Raw genomic sequence first — 21,408 nt, 5'->3', positions numbered from 1 at the left:
TACCATATTATACCATGCTGTACCATGTTGTACCATGCTTTACCATGCTGTACCATGCTGTATCATGTTGTACTATGCTGTACCATGCTGTAACATGTTATAGCATGCTGTACCATGGTGCACCATTTTATACCATGCTGTACCATGCTGCACCATGTTACACAATGCTGTACCTTTCTGTACCATGTTATACCATGCTGTACCATGGTGCACCATATTATACCATGTTGTACCGTGCTGTACCATGCCCTACCGTGTTATACCATGCTGTACAATGTTATGCCATGTTTTACAGTGCTGTACCATGTTATACCATGCTGTACCATGCCGTACCATTCTGTACCATGTTATACCATGCTATACCATGCTGTACCATGTTATACTATGGTGTACCACGCTGTACCATGTTATACCATGCTGTAACATGTTATAACATGCTGTACCATATTATAACATGCTGTACCATGTTTTATCATGTTGTACCATGTTATAATATGCTGTACCATGCTGTACCATGTTATACTATGCTGTACCATGTTATACTATTCTATACCAAGCTGTACCATGTTATACAATGCTGTACCATGCTGTACCGTGTTATACCATTCTGTACCATGCAGTACCATGTTATACCATGCTGTACCATGTTCTACTATGCTGTACCATGCTGTACCACATTATACAATGTTGTATGATGCTTTACCACATTATACCATGCTTTACCATGTTATACAATGCTGTACCATGCTGTACCATGCTGTACATGTTATACTATGCTGTACCATGTTATACCATGCTGTACCATTTTATACCATGTTCTACCATGCTTTACCATGCTGTACCATGCTGTACTATGCTATACCACGCTGTACTATGCTGTACCACGCTGTACCATGTTATAGCATGCTGTACCATGGTGCACCATTTTATACCATGCTGTACCATGCTTTACCATGCTGTACCATGTTATACCATGCTGTACCATGCTGTACCATGTTATACCATGCTGCAGAATGCTGTACCATGTTATACCATGCTGTACCATGTTATACTATGCTGTACCTTGCTGTACCATGCTATACCATGCTGTACCATGTTATATTATGCTGTACCTTGCTGTACCATGCTATACCATGCTGTACCATGTTGTACATGTTGTACTATGCTTTACCATATTATACCATGCTGTACCATATTATATCATGCTGTTCCATGTTGTACCATGCTTTACCATGCTGTACCATGTTATACTATGCTGTACCATGCTGTACCATGTTATAGCATGCTGTACCATGGTGCACCATTTTATACCATGCTGTACCAATGTTATACCATGCTTTACCATGCTGTACCATGCTGTACCATGGTGCACCATTTTATACCATGCTGTACCATGTTATACCATGCTGTACCATGTTATACAATGCTGTACCATGCTGTACATGTTATACTATGCTGTACCATGTTATACCATGCTGTACCATTTTATACCATGCTGTACCATGTTGTACCATGCTTTACCATGCTGTACTATGCTGTACCACGCTGTACTATGCTGTACCACGCTGTACCATGTTATAGCATGCTGTACCATGGTGCACCATTTTATACCATGCTGTACCATGCTTTACCATGCTGTACCATGTTATACCATGCTGTACCATGTTATACTATGCTGTACCTTGCTGTACCATGCTATACCATGCTGTACATGTTATACTATGCTTTACCATGTTATACCATGCTGTACCATATTATACCATGCTGTTCCATGTTGTACCATGCTTTACCATGCTGTACCATGCTGTACCATGTTATACCATGCTGTACCATGTTATAGCATGCTGTACCATGGTGCACCATTTTATACCATGCTGTTCCAATGTTATACCATGCTTTACCATGCTGTGCCATGCTGTACCGTGGTGCACCATTTTATACCATGCTGTACCATGTTGTACCATGCATGTACCATGTTTTACCATGCTGTACCATGCTATACTATGCTGTACCATGTTATGCCATGTTGTGCCATACTGTACCATGCTGTACCATGTTATACCATGCTGTACCATGTTATACCATGCTGTACCATGTTTTACCGTGCTGTACCATGTTATACCATGCTGTACCACGCTGTACCTTCCAGTACCTGAAGGGGGCCTATAGGGATGCTGGGGAGGGACTCTTCGTCAGGGACTGTAGTGACAGGACAAGGGGTAATGGGTTCAAACTGAAACAGGGGAAGTTTAGATTGGATCTAAGGAGGAAGTTCTTTAATGTAAGGGTGGTGAGGCACTGGAATGGGTTGCCCAGGGAGGTTGTGAGTGCTCCATCCCTGGCGGTGTTCAAGGCCAGGTTGGATGAAGCCTTGGGTGGGATGGTTTAGTGTGAGGTGTCCCTGCCTGTGGCAGGGGGGTTGGAACTGGATGATCTTGAGGTCCTTTCCAACCCACACTATTCTATGATTCTATACCATGCCGTACCATTCTGTACCATGTTGTACCGTGCTGCAGCATGCTGTACCATTCTGTACCATGTTATATCATGCTGTACCATGTTATAGCATGCTGTACCATGTTATAGCATGCTGTACCATGTTATACCATGCTGTTCCATGCTGTACTATGCCAGGCTGTGCCGTGCCAGGCTGCACCGAGCATTGCTCACTCCTCTCTCTCCCGTAGGCAGCTGCGGCGATGCCCCGGCAGCTACTGCCTGACGCTGCCCAACGTCCCCATTGACGTGTTCATCGCCATGGGCGGCAGCGGGCGGCCCCGCTCCTCCTGAGGGATGCCGAGGCCAGCACGGGTCACCGCGTTTGTAATAAAACATCACCTTTGTGTGTTCCTGCGCTCGGAACCCGCCCGGCGTGCGTGGGGAGTCGGGAGGGCGCAGGGGGTAAGGGGGGACACGGGGGGACGGGACACGGGGACACGGGAGGGGGGAACACGAGGGCACCGGACACGGGGACACGGGGACACGGGGACACGGGACACGGGAGGGGGGGACACGAGGGCACCGGACACGGGGACACGGGGACACGGGACACGGGGGGGGGGACACGAGGGCACCGGACACCGGGGGACGGGACGCGGATTCCACGTCCGCCCGCTAGGGGGCACCCGAACGCAGCCGGTGGTTGGGAAGGCGCGGCCCCGCCCCGTCCGCGCGCCGAGGAGGTTTGTCCCGCCGCGGCCGCCTTCCGTGCCCGTCGCCCTCCCTCTGCCGGCGCCGCCATATTGTGGCCGCCGCCGCTCGGGAGCCGCCGCCGCAGGAGCCGCGATGGGTGAGCGCGGGCAGCGCCCGGGGCTCGGGGCGCGGGGCTCGGGGGGCACCGGGAGGCGCCGGGAGCAGCGGCGGCGCCGGCGGCCGGGGCAGCGCGGGCAGCGCGTCCCGTGAGCCCCCGGCAGCCCGCACCGGGGCTCCGGCCGCGTCCCCCCTCAGCGGCGGCGGGCCCGGCTGGCGGGGCGCGGAGTGCGGGCCCCGCGGCCGCCGCTGCTGACTCATCCCGGCTCGGCGGGGCCTGCTCCGGGGCGGGCGCTCGGGGCCCGCGGGGCTCTCGCGGCGGTCCCAGCCCGGCAGCGGGGCCGCGGGGCGGGTGCCGGGGGTCGTTGGCCGCTCTGAGCAGCGCTGTGGTAACGGCTCGGGCTCGGGGAGCGGCGCGTTCAGCGCTCGGGCGCTGGGGCTGTTTGTGCTGCGGCACCGAGGAGGAGCGCTTCAGAGCTGCCGGGGGGGAAGGAGCCGCCGCGGTTGGTGCTGCCTTAAAGCGGCCGTGGCGCTGTCAGCCCCTGCGAGCCTGCGTTCTGCAGTCCGGGAGGGTTTAGGGCAGGTTCAAGCCGTTCCCCTTGGCCTGTCCCTACAGGCCCTTGTCCCAAGCCCCTCTCCAGGTTCCCTGCAGCCCCTTTAGGCACTGGAGCTGCTCTCAGGTCTCCCCTTCAGGAGCCTTCTCTTCTCCAGGCTGCCCCAGCCCAGCTCTCTCAGCCTGGCTCCAGAGCAGAGCTGCTCCAGCCCTCGCAGCATCTCCATGGCCTCCTCTGGCCTCGCTCCAGCAGCTCCATGTCCCTCTTGTGCTGTTCCCCCCAGGGTGGACGCAGGGCTGCAGATAGCACTCTCTGAGAGCTACGAATAACTCATAACTGGGCATTGCCCTTCAAAAGGCACTTCAGTAGCAGCAGCCTTTTCTTGCTGCTTTGGATGCAGTCTGAAATTGAAACTCCCTGCTCAGGGACGTGTCTTTTCCTTGAGGCTTCAAGTAGTAAGGCAGGGTTTGAATGGGTGAAGTGGGTGGGAAAGCCAAGCCTGTGGCAGGCGTGTTCTCTGTAAAGCAGGGTGAGGATCCTCTGGAGGGTTAAGGTCTTACCAACTTTCGCCTTGTCTTGGAACCAGATTTCCCTTCAGAAGCCTTAAAAATGGCCTTTGGGGTGCGATCCTGTAGTGCTCAAGGCCAGGTTGGACGGAGCCTTGGGTGATGTGGTCTGGTGTGAGGTGTCCCTGCCCGTGGCAGGGGGCTGGAACTGAATGAGCTTTTTCAACCCAAACCATTCTATGATTTCACCAGAAACCCTCCTTCCATCTTCATCCTGTGGTGTTCCAGGGCAGGTGAGTGGCCGCAAGCCTGCGTGTGCTGTGGCTGCGGCACCTCCTGTCCACAGCAGCTTTTAAAACTGAATCTATAGCTTGAGATGTGAAATCTTGGTGTAGAGCAAGGGCCTGGGGGTGACTGCCTGAAAGCTGCTGCTGTTATCTGGAGCTGAGGACTGCATGCAGAGGAGCTCCCCATCCTTCCCCACCGCTGCTTGGAGCTTGAAGCAGGGTTTTTCTGGCAGCAGGGATTGAAAACTCCTCTCAGAGAAGAAGTTACGTTCGAATAATTCAATGTTTGAAACAATCCAGGCGTTGGTTTTGGCTAACAGGGCTAAATGGTGGCAGCACAACCCTGTTACCCCATGCGTGGTGCAGGCTGAGGGTGAGTGGTGGCTGTAAGCAGTCGCGGTGTTGGCCTTGTCTGCGTTCTTAGGCATGCTCCTGGGTTTGCTCTTCGTTTGCTATGCAAATGCCACGTCTGGATGCCTTTGCAGTGCTCCTCAGCCTGTGGAGCTGTGTGCGATGCTCTGTGCTTCACAAAACCTTTGTGGCTGATGAATTGAATGAGTTATTTGGCTCTTTTTGGCTCTGTTTGCTGTGTTGAGGAGAGCAAATATGAACTTTGTAAAGGGGAGCTTGATCATTAGAGGAATGTAGTAGTGAAAGTATGAATTCCTGCAGCCTCTCGGCTTTAAGCTGTTGTGCTGGCAAGGTCCAGCTGAAATCAGATTTGCTTTGCAAATCAGTGGTGGTTGTTTCTGGAGCAAAGCACATGTTGGGAAGGATGAGCTTTTGCTAGACCTTGATAGCCCTCTAATCATCTCTGCCTATATCTGGTCGGTTTTAACCTCCTATAACTCTTGTGGGTCAAGTTTGAATTGACTTAGTTGAAGAGCTAATCCCTGCTTAAAGAATTGTAACAAAGGACTCCCTGGCCTTGGGTGACGCTGTTGTACTTGAGAGCCCACTCTTCAGGAAATCTGAATGTCTTGGGATGCATCAGTCGTGTTGAAGAGGACTTGAAGCCCCAAACCTCAGATATTTGAGGTGTAAAGATCAGGAGGAGCCAGAGTTGAAATTAATCACTTAGCATAGATATAAGTCAGAAGCTCTTCCCTGTGAGGGTGCTGAGGCGCTGGCACAGGGTGCCCAGAGAAGCTGTGGCTGCCCCATCCCTGGCAGTGCTCAAGGCCAGGTTGGACACAGGGGCTTGGAGCAAGCTGCTCCAGTGGAAGGGGTCCCTGCCCGTGGCAAGGGTTGGAGCTGGTTGAGCTTTAAGGTCCCTTCCAGCACAAACCATTCCACGAATAGGTGAGTTCTTTTGACATGGATAGCCTGGAAGGAATCCTGATCTTTGACTCTCGGGAAGGACGAGTGTGCTGTGGGGCTGTTGTTTTTCCCCAAAGAGGATTTTTGCCTTTCCCTTCCCCCTCTCCAGCCACATCCATGGCGCTGCTGCACATTCCAGCAGTGATATCACATCACTGGCTCTGGGGAGCTGAAGCAGAGGGGAGGGAGCCAGTGGTGGCTGCTGCCCCAGCAGCCAAACAGGGCTTATCCCCTGGTACAGCACGGCCCGCGGGGCTGGTGGCAGCCTGGGGTTAAGACCACTCTGAAAGAGAACTGCCTCTGCCTGTGCTTCTGTGTAATAAGCACTCCAACAGACGAGCAGCAGAGCAAGCATGCAAACAGAGCAACACGAGTGATGGGATGACAGAACTTGGCCACTTTTCCAGCAGTTGGGGTAATTCCAGGGCTGTAAGGGAAAAGCCTTGAATTGCTGTTTGTTTGACGGGACTTCTTGTGTAGTCGTTCTCCTGTAAGCACAAGTGTGTAGCTTCCTTTTCCCTCTGTGGCCTTCTGAGCAAGTGAAGGGCGTTTTAATTGACTCGACATTATCAGTGACATGTTCAATAGGAGAATCTGTTCTTGGCTCATTTCTGGTAGTAGTTCAGGGCTGTCTTTTTATACTGTACAAGTAATTCAGCTACTTTAATGTATTTATTATACCCAGCTTCATTTAGTCTGTACTTCAGTAGCATGCATTACTTGGGCTTCTTTCTGTGCTTGCAGCTGAAATCACAAAGTTGACCTGGACATGCTTCTTCTAGAAGAGAATTTTCCAGAGACATTAAGTCCGTATTTGTCAGGAAAAACCTTTCTGCTGTGTTGTACAGCAAGTGCTTGAGCTCTTAAGAGCTGACTGAAGACATGTCCATGGAGTGCTGTAAAATGCATTGCACAGCTGAGTTTAGGAGGGGTCCTGTAGGAGTATGTATTTAACTCTGAGCCTGGTCAAGTGGGGAGGCAGGAGATGGGAGGTTCCCCTGGGAAGTGTATGGAAGGGTAGAAGAAACCCAAAGGACAGAGTCAGTAACATTTGCCAAATGAAACTTAGTAGTTTGCTGGATGTGTTTTGCTACTGCTTGTCCCATTTAGATGGGGTTTAATTGTAGCTGTCCCAGTTTATATCATCACAGGGAAACCCAGCTTGGAAGGAGCCTTTGGAGGATCTGCCCCAGCTGAGAAGCTTTGAAATGTACCCAGTGGAAATGTGGGTGCTGATGGGGTTCATTCCTTCTCCCCTCCAAATGCAGAGCTGCTGCCTTCCTGGCTGGTGGGGCTGTGCTGTGGGTATGTCTCATGCCCAGTACCAGAACTGTACCAGATACAAAGATTCCCTTTGGGAAAAGGGGCTTTGCCTTAAAAAAGGCCTTGTCAGATGTGTCAGTGTAACTGTTTCTCTGCCTTGTCGCTTCAGTCTGACTCAGCAGCTCGAGTCCTGATATAGACCTGCAGTGACTCAGCTTGGAGGCTTTTAGTAGCAGCTGAGGAAATGTTTGGAGCAAATGCTCTTTGTAATGCAGAGAGCTGGGAAGAGCATCCTCTGGAAAGGAGCAGGGGTGGGTTTCTGATCCAGTAACATCAAAAAGCTGTGACAGTCTTGGTGTGGCAGTGATGACCCTGGAATTCCAGTTTGTGGCTGAGCTGCTGTAGCTCATGCTGGCTTTTACACAGGCTTTGAGGGCTCTGCTGAGCCTCCAAAGCCGACCTTTCACACTGGTCTTCCTTCTTTTTAAGTGGTAAATACCTTCTCATCATTCAGTACATAAGGATGAGCCTGTGTCCTGGGTTCAGCAGTTATTTTTCTCCTTCTTAGTAGCTGGGGCAGCACTGTGGTTTTGTCTTTAGCCTGAGAACAAAGCTGATAACGCACCAGTGGTTTTAGTTGTTTACCCCAATCAAGGACTTCTCCGTCTCATGCTCAGCCAGTGAGCAGGGGTGATTCCAGAGGTGTTTAGCATTCAGCAGCTGTTGGTGTGGGGACTCTGTACTAAAGGTGGGCTGTGTGCTGGGAGGCACTGCTCTGATTGTGGCTTTAAACCCCCCCTCAGGCAACCATTCTCTCTGGGGAGACTAAGACTGAGGAAGTTGACTGGTTTCAGGTGGACTTTTAGTAGTGCAGGTTTTGAGGACGGAGCAAACAGGATTCTTTTGGAAGTTATAAAGCTGTGTTTTAACTCCTTGATGCTCGGCAGCCCTGGAAGGTGTGTCGGTGTTTGGTTTACATCTATGTTTAGCACAGACCTGGAAGGCAAATTGCTTTGTGCTCTGAAGTGGCCTTAGCAGATCATTGCAGCCACTGGTTAATAGTGAGCAGAGTTCCTTGGCTGACACTGGCCTTGTCTTTCTGACTCAGGATGATGGAGCTGCAGCCACACTCATGGTGCTGCTTCAGCCTTAGTCCTTGTTTGCAGCAGTAGCAGCTTCCTCAGCTGTCAGTGAACTGAATTACACACTCCCCTTGTGCTTGTCAGCCTGTAGAGCCACTCACAGAGCTGAGAAGTAAAAGGTAATGCCTCCGACACTCAGTCCACGGGCCCCAAGTTTCCCAACTGCTGCCGTTTTCCCCAGGGCAGAGGAGTGCCTCTGCGCCAGGAGCAGTGGGTGTTTATGGAGCCTTCCATCTGCCTGGTGCCTGAGCAAAGCTTTACCTGGCTGTGCTTTGTTAGAGCAAGTCATCAGATGTACAACTGGGGCTCAGAATCTCCTGCAGAGCCAGGGTTACCTCATGTTACATGTTCAGGAGACAGAAATTACTCTTTCTATGTGCAAGCTGATAACCCTTAGACCTGTTCAGCTGCCTGAGTCCAGGGGATTCCTAGAGAAGTGATGTTTTGTCCAGGCTCTAAGAACACCATTTTAAATGGGGTCAATCTTGCAAGTCTAACGTTGACTGTTTTCTGGTGTGATCTCTGGGAGGTTTTGGTGCAGACAGCAGGTTCTCAAGTGTTCTTGGTATTTGGAAACAGTGTGAAAACTCTTGTGTGGAGCTCTTTGATTTGCAGAAGGAGCTAGGGGAAAGCTCTGCAGGCTCAGGTTTTTAAACACCTTTTAAACAAGCTTTTGCCTCTGCAGGTTTTCGTTCTGCCCAAGAAAGGTGAATTGGATGGAAGAGGTTGAGGTGAGGGTGGTGGTGTACACCGAGCCTCTCCGTAACCAGTGCTCACGAATGGCAGTAACCTGCTGAGGAAGCATGGATGGTTCAGAGGGATTTGCAGGGGTCGCTTCTACCTGACCAGTGAAAAGGGAACAGGTAGAGGTTGTGCTTTGGGTCCAGGGTAATCCGAGGGATGCAGAATGTGGAGGAAACCAGGTTCCTAGGAAACAAGGCTGCCTCTTGCAGCCAGAAGGAGTGAAGCATGAGCAAGGGCCTGGAACTGGAGGGCCTGAACTGACTGTTAACCCTGGTGGTGAAAGTGCCTCATTCTAATCCTGTCCTAATTCCTGATGGTTTTCCTTCTCTAATAACATATTCATGATATTCCAGTAGGGATTTCCCTTTAGTATAACAGGGAAATCCAGAGCCTTAAACTGCAAGGTGAGGAGTGTGCTCTGAGACCTCCCAGTGTGTTGGGGTGTGCTCAGCCCAGTGGGGTTGTGCAAGTTCGGAGGCAGCTGAGCTGTCATGTGTTACTTTGCTATTTATATGACTAACTGCTTGGTAATCCAGCATATGGCATTAACTCCTTTAAGCACTTTTCCCTCCTCCTTGTCTTCAAAACTACCTTTTAATTGGAGCCTTCAGCTTTCCAAAGGGAGGGAACAAATTTGTCTTTGTTTGGGATTCTGTTGTAATCCTCAGAAGGAAGCCAGGAACTCTCACTCTTTTGTGTGGCTGATGAGCCATTAGCGTTGGGGCAGCAATGGGGCTACACTGAGGTAAGGCTGGTACTTCAACAGATCTTCTGAATTCACATCTCTGTGCAGATGCCACACCTTGCTACTGTCAGATCAGATAGAACCCCCCTGAAGCCTGTAGGGGTTTTAAAAGCCTTTTCTGTGTTCTGAATTAGCTGATTTTCAGTTAATAATCAATTCTTCAATCTTAGAATCATAGAACAGTTGGGGTTGGAAAGGACCTTAAGATCATCCAGTTCCAACCCCCTGCCACGGGCAGGGACACCTCACACTGAACCATGTCACCCAAGGCTTTGTCCAACCTGGACCAATCATGCCATACAATGCTGCTGAGAAGAGGGATAGACGAGTTCCTATGATCTTCAGTCTCTGCTCTTTGCCATGTAAAGAAAGTGCTGCCAAATACCTTTAGGAACAGGTCTCTGAAATCCTGAACTTGTGAGAGGTAAACTTGGGGGGAAGATGAATGGTTTAATGCAGGCTTCACAGTGAGGCTGTTGTGAGGTAGAGTGCAGGGTTGAGTGTGGTGTCAGCAGGTTTCTTGCCTTGGTTTTATGGAGGACAAGCCTTATAAAATGGGGTATTTCGGGAAGAGACTGAAGATAGAGTTCTGTAAGGCTTCAGATCTTGCAGGACCTCCTGTAACTTCGTTACCCCTATGGTCAGTTTTGAGGCTCTGTGCTTCTTCTTTAGTGGTGCTCAGCCTGATGGACTCCCTCTTTCTTACAGCCTCTGGCCACTCGCAGTCTCCCAAGCAAGTTACTGATGAAGGCTCTAACTCTGGACAGGGTCAGTGCTGTGTGCCAGGGACCTGCATCTCTTACAGTGGAAGTGACCAGAGGAACTTGGAGTTTGGGGTTTTTATCTCTTGCTTTTCAGAAGACTTTCCTCTTGCTGTTTTGGGAAGAGAATCCCCTCCTAGCAAGATGCTGTGAAATCACCTCACAAGCAAGCCCCACAGTGCTTGCTGCCTTTTTAGCTGGTTTGGGGGAATCCTAGAGCTGAAAGTATTTTGTATCCTCTCCTGTCAAAACATGAATTTTCCCTGTTTCCTCTTCTCCTGGCACTGAACCTTTGGCTGCTTTTGTGTTGTGTGTGTGTGTGTGTGTGTGTGTCTTCTCACAGTGTTCCTAGCAGGAGGGCAGTAAGGTCTGAACCATCTCCAGCTGACCTTGGAGCAGCTCCAGAAGGGCTGGAGGCAGTTGATAAGTCAGACTGAAGCTTTCTGTGAACAACGTGGCTGAGGAGTGCCTGAAGCTGGAAAGAGGAGGGGGAGGAGATAGCACTGCAAACCTTCACAGGGCACTTCTTCCACCTGCCCTCAGCAGTTGGATGGAAGCAGAGTGGTGGTGGCCAGCAAAGTTCTGGAGGAGAGGAATTTGGTCTTGGGGTTGATTTGCACTCTGTTGTGTATCATGATTGCTCCTCTCCTGTCCTGAGAAAGGCATGGATGTTAAGCAAATAACTGTAAGTGGGAGAAAGGGAAAGTCTGGAGTAGTGCAAGGAGTTGACATGGGCAGAACAGTGGATTACAGCTGGATGCAGCTGGGGAGTTGATATCCCTCTGTCCTCAGGTTTCTGCTTGGCCCTGCTTGCCTTTCCCTGTGCCAAATAGTGAAGTGTCACTTCCCTGACTGCAAGGCACATTTACAGTCACCAAGAAGTGCTGTGTGGGGCAGATAGGAACCAGCAAAATAAGTAGGTCAGGTACTGAGCCCTGTCAGTAGCTGGTGGGACAGACGTGGCCTGTACATGACGTGCAGCCCTGCTTTCTGCAAGGTCTGGTACCATTGTTATAGCATCAAGGCCACAGTTTGCCTGGGAGTCCTCTTGGCTTTTTGCTGTGGGTACATGGTGAACTCAGTCTGGGGAAGAAAGTCAAGGTGTGGTTTATGCCATGATGATACAAGGGAAGGAATTTCTGTTAAAAACCAAGGTGGAATTTAGTCGTGCACCCCCTAAGGACAGGGAAGCCATTTGAGTGGGAGCCTTTCACAAGGGTATGTGCCTAATACTATCCAATTGGGTCTGGGCTCCTTTTGGAACCTATGAATTATGCTTCCTAGAAACTTCCTAACCCTCTTGCCGTAGCAGCCTATGACATGAGCTAAGGTTGGGATCACATCCTAAGTCCGATCTGGCTATTTCGTGCTGCTTCACGTGCCCGGGCTACCTTGTCAGCAAGGCTGTGTGGGTTAACAAAGCAGAGAGCTGAGGCAGGTGATGTCTTCTCCTCCCAGAGACCATGGCGAGCCCTGCCAAGGACAACTATCGAATGAAGAGTTACAAGAACAAAGCCCTAAACCCCGAGGAAATGCGCCGCCGAAGAGAAGAGGAAGGAATTCAACTGCGCAAACAGAAACGAGAGCAACAGGTAACTGTCACCTTGAGTAGCTTGTGTACAGCCTTAACACACCCAGGATTGTGCTGCTGCCTAACTGGAATCTTCAAGGATCTGTGCATTAAGGTTCGTTGGCAGTCCTCTTATTTTTCCTGTTCTAACCAACATCTTGCTTTTCTCTTTCTCTTTGTACCCGGTGCAGAGCACACAGCTTGTATCCAGAGCTTTCCAAGCACTTTTTCCTTGGGGTATTGGAGGTTTTTGTTCACAGATCCTTGTTGGTAAAGGGGTGTTTGGGGTAGTTGGTGAATAGGACTGTTTCCTCGAAGCAGGAAGCACAAGTGGGAGTATGGGCTGCACATAGTAATTCTGAGCTGTGGTTTTCTTTTTGCCTTGGAGGTCTATGAACCTAAGAGGTGACGTGTGGCTCAGACTGTTTGCTCTATCAGTGCATCACCTACCAGCTGCCTTCTCCCTGGTTTCCCTCACTTGTTAAGTCCAATTCTGCACTTGCAGACCAGTGTCTGAGGGCAAGACTTGGCATGTTTTATTACCGGGATTTGGTGCCAAACTAGGCTTCAGAGGGCAGAGCTGTTGTTAATGACTGCTTCTCTATTCAGGTTGGGCTCAGCCTAGCTGACAGTATCTTGCTTGAGGAACAAGAATGTCTAGTTATGAAGACTATACATCATTGCTTTCTAATAATGCCTCTTGTGTTTTGGTCCTCCCCAGCTCTTTAAAAGAAGAAATGTGGAATTGATCAATGAAGATGCCTCCATGTTTGATAGTCTCCTTGTGGATCCCTATGTCACTTCCACCACATGTGGGGTAGGTGCCTTATTACAATCATGCCTGTGGATAGATTTGACAGTGGGGACAGCAGAGAGCTGACAAACTTGAGAGGTTTTTGCTTTCTCACTTTTGAGAACGTTGCAAATATTACTCTGGTGAACTGGAAGAGGCTGTCAGGAAGTAAATCATGTGCCGAGATCTCAAATTTGTATCTTTGGATTACTGGCTAAGCCCAAAATCATGGTAGGCTGTCAGGACTGTGATGCCTTAGTGTGAAATGGAACCCTTGTTCTGTCTCCTTTGCATGCTTTCAGGAGGGAGTGATCACAAGAGAGATGGTAGAGATGCTTTTCTCAGATGACCCCGACCTACAGCTAGCAACCACTCAGAAATTCAGGAAGTTACTCTCCAAAGGTAAAAGTAACTCCTTCCTGCCGTCAGCTCTGATGTAACGTGTCTTCTACAAGCATTTGTGTTTGTGTATTGCTGGACAGAAGCTTAGTAGCTTTGAGCCTGGGGGGAAGAAAGCTAGAATCTGGTACATTGTAATGATTTCTGGTTGTATGAATTACACAGAAAGTGATTGTGAAGAGTTGTCCTGCTGGGTTTGTACAGGTTGGGATCATTCAGTTCATTGCCAGCTCATGCCCTGTTAGACCTGTGTGCTCTTTTGACACTGTTCTGCTGTTTCAGAGCCGAATCCTCCAATAGATGAAGTGATAAACACTCAAGGAGTGGTGGACAGATTTGTGGAATTCCTGAAGAGGAGTGAGAACTGCACACTACAGGTAAAGGAAATGCTGCTGGGGAATCATGGCATGGAGCTGTGGAACCTTCACAGCAACCCAAACCCACAGGGGCTGTGAGGGAAAAGTGGTGTCTTGAACCTGAAAGGTGCAGGTTCTGTGATGGATGGGAGAAAGCAAAGGGAGCCTGTAATGCTTAAGCAAGAAATGAAATGATAAATGGCTCTGAATTAAATTCTTGGAAGAATGCTGGCAAAAATACCATAGTTGAGCTGCAGCAGAAGGGAATTTGGCCTCCCTGTCTTTGCTGGGAGCCAGTGGAGTCATGGAACGTGTGTGTAGGAAGAAACTGTGTGAGGAGAAGCCCTTTTTGGAGGCTGTTAAGTAGGTGAAGAGTCTGTTAGAGGTTGGGTAGAGCTGATGCTGCCATGGGGCAGAGGGATAGAAACGGTCTGCTCCAGGTGTGTTTGTGCACTGTGTGTCTGCACTTTTCTTGCTGGAAGATGGTTGTATGGGTGAAATAATGAGGTGTGACTGGTGATGTCTTCTGCCTCCTGCTCCTATCTATCCTTAGAGCCTCCAAGAAGGCATTTAGCAGATGTGGCTCTTTATTGCTCAGGAAAGTAAAATCCTTTCCTTCAAATACTGAGCTCTTCGGATATGGTTTTTCTCTCACGACCTTTTTAGTAGAAGTCAAAAGAATGATAGCCAGAACTTGCTGGCAAATATTTTGCTAAATCAGGATTATTGTAGTCATCCTCTTGTCACTTCTTTGGTTGTTCCAGTTCGAAGCAGCGTGGGCACTGACGAATATTGCATCAGGAACTTCCCAACAAACAAAAATAGTAATTGAAGCTGGGGCAGTTCCTATATTCATAGAGCTGCTAAACTCTGACTTTGAGGATGTTCAAGAACAGGTAAGGTTCACTTCTTACTTTGGGGTTAGGGAGAGAACCACAGTGGGGTTGCCTGTGATAAAATTGTGGTGTTAAAGCTGTGTGGCCAGTGTCTAACAACTGGCTTCAGTTCCAGCTTGCCTGGAATTACAGGGAAATGCTTTCTTAGCACACTGCCCTCTTCTTCCTCTGTTCAGAAACTGTGTGAATCCTAAAACTGTTGCTGTTTCCTTTCAGGCTGTCTGGGCATTGGGGAACATTGCTGGAGACAGCTCTCTGTGTAGAGATTATGTCCTTAACTGCGCTATTCTTCCTCCCTTATTAATGTGAGTAGCCATGAATACTTGCCAATCCAGTTCCTGATGTCCCAGTGCCCTACAGCAGAGCAATATTTGCACTGGGTGAATAGATTCCCTAGCAATTCATGGTGATGATTGCTGGGAATCAAACCATTGGTACCAGTTAAACCAGCAGTTCAGACAAGTATCTGATACTGAGTGGGACTTGGTAGCTAACATGCCTTCTCACAAACCTTTACACTGTGCTCAGTCTGAAGCTGGTGCTGTGCAGTGTGCTTGTCTTTCTGGAGTCACAGTGCTCACTGTGTGTCCCTCCAGATGCCTGCTCTTTGTGCTTACACTGTGGATTTCAGGTGCTTGTCCGAGTGGGCTGCTGTATCTAGGGCTGACAACAGGGAGCAGGTCTTTGTACCCACTTCCCCTCTGCAGCTCCTGAGCATGGTGTGTGCCCACCAGAGCCAGGGCTGTCTGTCAGACACGTCCTTTCACTGCTCTGGAAAGAATGAATCTTTATCCTGGCCTTGGCAAACTGCTGCTTTAGCACAAACGGATTGTTACACTGCTACTTCTGTCAGTCACCTGGCAGCAGTGACTGCTGACAAGTCGTCAGCCCACAGGACTTGCTGTCCTCATTGGAGTGGAGTGACAGCAGTTTGTGTCCTCTAGTGAGGACCGTCTGACCTCAGATAGGGTGTGAGCGGCTGCCTGGGCTGAATTTGAACTTGGAACTGCAATTCAACTAACTTGCCCTTCCTTCTGTGACTTCTCCAATGCGGAACTTGCCTTCTTGGCCCACATCCCTTGTTGTTGGTAGCAATAAAAGCTCTTTATCCTAAGAAGTAGTTGCATGTCACTTCTATTCTTGCTTATGGAGAGGCTCGAGAGGCACACAGCATGGCTTGAGCTGCAGCAAGTGGAATAGTGGTTTGACTTCCTTAAAATTGTACTGGTCCTTTTCCTCTTGATTCCCTTGCTGGCTTCCACATCAAGGATGATAATTCCTGCTATTTGTCTCTTTAGGCTCCTTACGAAGTCCACCAGGTTGACAATGACACGAAATGCTGTCTGGGCCTTGTCAAACTTGTGCAGAGGAAAGAGTCCACCACCTGAATTTGATAAGGTGAGAGGAAATGCCTTGTTGGCAGAGAGGTGATGTGGAGACACCCAGTGTCCATGGTTGTCTCAATTCTTTTTGACTGCTGGACTTCTCTAAGTCATTCTGGGAGGGAACAGGGTGAGGTTCTCCCTGCTGAGACTCGCCCTGCTGCTCAGCAGGTGCTTATGTACCCGTTCATTTTCTGCCCAGCTCCAGTAGCAGCCCATCAGCTGGACCCCTCAAGGAAGGGGCAAGCACAGGCTTCCCTGTGAGGCAGCCTATGCTGTAGGCTTTCCTAAACCTTTTTAATCAACACGAATGTTGAGACTTCACTCAAATTGTGACTGAAAACTTGATTCTGAGACCTTTAAATGCTACAAAACGGGACTCCTGGAGCGGTGGGAGCTTTCCTCTCCCCCTTTCCTGGTGTGCTGCTGGCACTAACAAAAGGGTCTGCTGGCTTTTCAGCTGTCTCATCCTTCTTTGGTAGAAGAAAACCATTCAGATCAATGTTTTTGCCCTCAAAGCCTGAGAGCTGACATTCTGTTCAGATTCTGTCCCTCACCTTGGGATGAAATCTCAATGGAGTGTCATATAGAATCACTTATAAATGATCAGAGTACTCAGAGGTGGAACTGTTGGTGGTTGCTGCTCTGAATACGGAGCTATTTGGGGTTATGAAGAATAAGAACTGGAGCAGTGCTCTTCCACAAGATGTGTAAGGAGCTTCCAAATGGTAGCCTGCACGGGAGCACTTATCCCAGGAGTCCAGACTTGGTCCTAGAGGAAGGGGTGTAATTTCACTTTAGCAATAATGCTGCTGAAGTAACTTCAGACACTGATTATAAGGTGTGTGAACCAACAAGGAAGCTGCTGACTCTAGGGGAGGAAACACTGGACATCCAAGACTTGTTATCTTGCCAGTCAGCACAACCACGTGGTGCTTTGCATGCAAACGTGGTGGTCCTGGCCACAGTGTGACTAACCTGGGGTGGTGGCTGTTGTTGTAGGTGTCTCCCTGCCTGCCAGTGTTATCCCGGTTGTTGTTCAACAGTGACTCTGACCTGCTGGCAGATGCCTGCTGGGCTCTTTCCTACCTATCAGATGGTCCCAATGAGAAAATCCAAGCAGTTATTGACTCGGGAGTGTGTCGGCGACTGGTGGAGCTCTTAATGTGAGTATCTTGTCTTGCTGCTTCGGCCCAGTGAGACTGGGAAGTGTGTGCCTGAACCTCGGTTCATGTCAAAACCCATCAGAGCACCCTTCACACCTCTTGTGTGCATAGGATCCAGGTAGTGGGTGCTGTAGCTGACTTCAGAGCAGTAATGACATAGGAGGGTCTGAAGCAGGTTGAGAGCTGTAGTTTCCTGTCTTTTCTTTCTGAGAGAAGCTGGGTTCCTCCTGTGAGCTGGGAGAGGTTGGAATGATGCTTCTAATGTGTGAGAGAGGACTGCAGTGTGTCTTATGCTCTCAACCTTCAAACATGCTTATGGAAGCCTAGTTCCTAGGCAGATCCACAGGCGGCAAAAAGAGTGTCTACCAAAAATCAGCTTGGCTCTGATACCTATATGGGAACTTGGATAAAATGTTGGAATGAGCCTCTAACACCTTCAGAACTGGGAGATAGTTGCTTCCAAAATTCTCCTGAAACATTCTGGGTGTTCTCATTGGGTTAACAACATCTTTTGGTCAGGAAGGGGGGGGGTATGTAAGAGGTGAGATCTGTAATTGAGCCATCTGAAGATGATGGAGTTAGGATGAAAATCTCTGCTCCGTGACTTTGTTTTCAATGTCAGTATTACTGTGTGCTAGCGGGAGGAATTGTAAGCAAACAATGCAGATGAGTTGCTGGGGAGAGTTGCTGTGTGTGATCTGATAGACTTGGCTTTGTCCTTGTGCCATTTCTCCTGCAGGCACAACGACTACAAAGTGGCCTCTCCAGCTCTGCGAGCAGTGGGTAACATCGTGACTGGGGATGATATCCAGACCCAGGTGAGGGAAGTGCCTGTAGCCCAGGAAATGGGGAGGTTCTTCCTGCTGAGGCTCTTCTTGCTCTTCAGCAGATGTTGGAGTGCCTGCTTCATTTTGTGCCCAGCTCCAGCTCTGGACCTGACACTCGTGATCTCACTTCTGCTTTCTTTCTCCAAAGGTGATTCTGAACTGTTCAGCCCTGCCTTGTCTCCTTCACTTATTAAGTAGTCCCAAGGAATCAATCAGGAAAGAAGCCTGCTGGACTATATCCAACATCACAGCAGGAAACAGAGCGCAGATACAGGTAGGGCCTTCTCCAGCCCGCCTGCAGTGAACCTCAATTCCAAGCTCAGCATTAAGGATTCTCAGCTTTTTTCCCTGTCGGTCGGAGTCTGGGTTTGTTCACATCTCTCATTCTGCAGTAATGTGCAAATTTGCTGTTCCCAGCCATCTGTCCATGGAGCTAAGAAAAGCTTTTAATGGTACCAACAAAGACTGGCCTGAAATAAGTGTCACAGGTTGGATCATTGGAGCAGGAGCAGATACAGCCCCTGCATCTCCCTGCTCTGTTAGAGGTACCCCTTTGAAAAACTGGAGCTTGTTGAGTTGTCATTTATCCTTTTCGTGCCCTACATAAAGGCAGATGAGTGATGGGAGCACTGCTCCAGTATTGCTGCAGTAATAGGGGTTGTCTGCTGTGGGCTGGTTGTGGGATCGACCGTCTTGTGTTAATAGGATTTGGCTGAGGAATTGCTGAAGAGCACAGCTTGGAAAGTTCTTTTGCACTGACAAATGGAGGTGGAGGTTTCTCTCACGTTGCCAACTCAAACCCTTCTCGCTGCTCTGCTCTCTCCCCAGGCAGTCATAGATGCAAACATCTTCCCAGTCCTGATAGAGATCTTGCAGAAAGCAGAATTCCGCACGAGGAAGGAGGCAGCGTGGGCTATCACCAACGCGACGTCAGGAGGAACCCCTGAGCAGATCAGGTATTCCCTGTGGCTCCTCCTGGGGGACAGCTGTCAGTGTATGGAAGCTTTGTCTTTGTGGGAACTGTGAGACAAGGACAAGGGAGTGATGTGGAGAACCTGTGGGAGGGTGCCTGAGGCAGAGCTGGATCGTGCCCTGAGCTGGGAATTGCAGCTTCCTTCTGAATCAGGAGAAGCAAATCCAATCTGCTTCCCCCACCCCAGCCCCTTCAGAGAGCTCAGACCAGGCTAAATGTCCAAACCTGATGACATTAAATTCCACATCCTGAGCAGTGTGTGTTGCCGGTGCTCTCTCTTCAGATACTTGGTCAACTTGGGTTGTATCAAGCCTCTTTGTGACCTGCTGACTGTCATGGACTGCAAGATTGTCCAGGTGGCCTTGAACGGACTGGAGAACATCCTGAGGCTTGGAGAGCAGGAGGCCAACCAAAGTGGGGCAGGCATCAACCCGTACTGCAGTCTGATTGAGGAGGCCTATGGTAGGTTGTGGCCTTGGTGCTGTTGGCTTTGAGCACCACAAGGTGTCTGTTAGTTCTGTCGTTGCTTTTCTGCTGTGCTAAAGGATTTAGTATACCCCAAACTAGCCAAGATTTGTTCCAGTGGTGTCTTTAGACTCTTAGGATTTGGGCATAGGACAAAATACTTGGAAGTAAAAACTATCCTGCTTCTGGTCTATGCTTCCTAGACCTGCAGCTGAGCTGGTAATTGTGGCTTGTAGCAGAATTAATCGGAAATAAGCTGAGCTAAGTAAAAAGTGACACTTCTGAGTCTAAAATTGCTCTAACTGGACCCAGTTATACACGGTGGGTGTTCCATGGAAATCCAGAGAGGCTTCACTTTTCCCTGGAGCAACTTAATTTGGTGGGTTTAATTAGGACAGGGAAAGCTGCTGCTGCCCTCCCACTGGAGGCTACTGGGGCAGGCGCTGCTTCCTTCCCCTCCGTACCCCCAGCAAATACCAACCTGCTTGTGCCACTTGGTTTAACCTCACTGAAATGTGGGTTTGTCCCCAGCAGAGCTGGGGGTGCAGCTGCTTTATCTGTGTCAGGCTATTGAAGAGACATGAATGCTGCCTGATAGGAAAGCCGCAAGCAGCTCTGGAATAGCTTTAGATGTCGGTGCTGCTCACCAACCCTAAATGTAATGCAGACAGAGGCCTTGCAATGAGCAGGGGAAGGGTGGAGGATGGATGTGGGGTTGCAAATACCAGGATCCCCTCATTTCATCGCGTTCCGTTTCTCTTTCCCTCCAAGGTTTGGATAAGATAGAGTTCCTACAGAGCCATGAGAACCAAGAGATCTACCAGAAGGCCTTTGACCTGATTGAGCACTACTTTGGAGTAGAGGATGACTCTGCTTTGGCTCCCCAGGTAGATGAGAACCAGCAGCAATTCATCTTCCAGCAGTCTGAAGCCCCCATGGAAGGTTTCCAGCTATAATGTGCCCAGGGCAGGGAACAGAACACCACAAACTTGCTGGAAAGCAACCGAGAGCAGCTGATCATCCCATCCCCTTCTTGCACACGGGAGGCCAAGCACCCACTCCACCTTTAGGAAGCAATTCTTCCTTCAACCAACTAAACCAGTGCTTTGCTGGGACGGAGAGAAGGGGATGTTCTTACACTTCTTTTTCTTTTTGCTGCTGCATCCATGTCTTTAAAGCAGGCATCTGGGTGGAGGAAGGACACGGAGGTGGCAATTGCACCTCTGGGTTTGGGTTATTTTTTTTTCCCTTTGTGGTGATCTCTTCCCAAATGTCACTTCTTAACTCGGGTACTTAATTGAGATGGCAGCGATGGGTCGGGTAAGAACACAAGTAGCAGTAAGCGTTCTGACACCGGTAATTCTGCAAGCCCTGGGTTGAGCTATTTAATGATTTATTTTTTTCCTTTTTTTGCACATGTTACTCTTTATTAAAGACTCTAATTTGCCAAGAGCAAAGTTTAGCCCTGGCCTTTCTGCGCCCCTCCTTCAGCGGACAGTCCTCTCGCACCTGGGGCCACGCTCCCCTGAAATACACTGTAAATGGACAGAGAAATGGGAAGTTCTCCCACTCCGGGGAAGAGTTTTTTGGGGGAAGGCTCCTTCCCTTGGCATAGAGCATTGTATTTTGGTGATTTGTTTCTTGAAGAACTACTTGTACCCTTCACAAGGAGAGAAAAGAAGCAACAAGACCCCTAAAGCTGGTAACTGTGAGGAGGGGCGGGATGGCGGGGAGGGGGAAGCAGAGGCTGTGTTTGCATTGCTGCTGCCTCCAGCCCCGGGCTTGCGGCCACGGTGAGAGCCCACCTTCAGCTTTACTTGAAATCTATTTTGTTTCCATGAGAACACGTTTTGAGTCGTGGGTTTTTCTTCTGCATCAATGGGGGGGAAGAGGATGGGGGGGAAGAAGAAGGTGGGGGGGGGGGTGGTACTTCCAGTTCCCAGCTGTGCCTCCTGCTCGCAGGACTTCGTGTATATTCGACCAAACAAGGCGAATCTCTGTATGTTCTAC

General features: G+C 49.6%; 1 protein-coding gene across 4 annotated transcripts; it reads left to right on the top strand.

The window, feature by feature from the left end:
• The first annotated feature begins 3,174 nt into the window (after window positions 1–3,174).
• On the top strand, window positions 3,175–21,242 carry KPNA6 (karyopherin subunit alpha 6). 4 transcript variants are annotated; one of them, XM_065697553.1, is made up of 14 exons: window positions 3,175–3,289; window positions 12,030–12,256; window positions 12,863–12,958; window positions 13,237–13,336; window positions 13,616–13,710; window positions 14,454–14,585; window positions 14,802–14,890; window positions 15,884–15,983; window positions 16,970–17,133; window positions 17,873–17,951; window positions 18,109–18,234; window positions 18,789–18,916; window positions 19,217–19,395; window positions 20,170–21,242. In XM_065697553.1, the coding sequence occupies exons 1-14, from the start codon at window positions 3,286–3,288 to the stop codon at window positions 20,352–20,354; spliced, it is 1,704 nt and encodes a 567-aa protein (XP_065553625.1). In that variant the 5' UTR covers window positions 3,175–3,285; the 3' UTR covers window positions 20,355–21,242. The 4 variants fall into 4 exon arrangements, with proteins under 4 accessions (XP_065553625.1, XP_065553624.1, XP_065553623.1 ...); XM_065697552.1 differs by lacking the exon at window positions 3,175–3,289 and adding an exon at window positions 10,482–10,578 and having other exon boundaries at window positions 12,030–12,163; XM_065697551.1 differs by lacking the exon at window positions 3,175–3,289 and adding an exon at window positions 10,482–10,578.
• The last annotated feature ends 166 nt before the right edge of the window (window positions 21,243–21,408 follow it).

This window comes from Lathamus discolor, chromosome 18 (genome assembly GCF_037157495.1).
Source record: "Lathamus discolor isolate bLatDis1 chromosome 18, bLatDis1.hap1, whole genome shotgun sequence".
Classification (NCBI taxonomy): Eukaryota; Metazoa; Chordata; class Aves; order Psittaciformes; family Psittacidae; genus Lathamus; species Lathamus discolor.
Note: the sequence above shows the minus strand (reverse complement) of the source record. Positions and strands in the feature narration are given on the sequence as shown.

Bases quoted from the DNA above. Each gene is read 5' to 3' on its own strand.
- KPNA6 (XM_065697551.1), top strand. From the start codon at position 10,497: ATGGACTCCCTCTTTCTTACAGCCTCTGGCCACTCGCAGTCTCCCAAG. The intron at 15,984-16,969 runs GTGAGAGGAAAT...CTGTTGTTGTAG, and splicing joins CACCACCTGAATTTGATAAG to GTGTCTCCCTGCCTGCCAGT. The intron at 18,917-19,216 runs GTATTCCCTGTG...CTCTCTCTTCAG, and splicing joins GGAACCCCTGAGCAGATCAG to ATACTTGGTCAACTTGGGTT.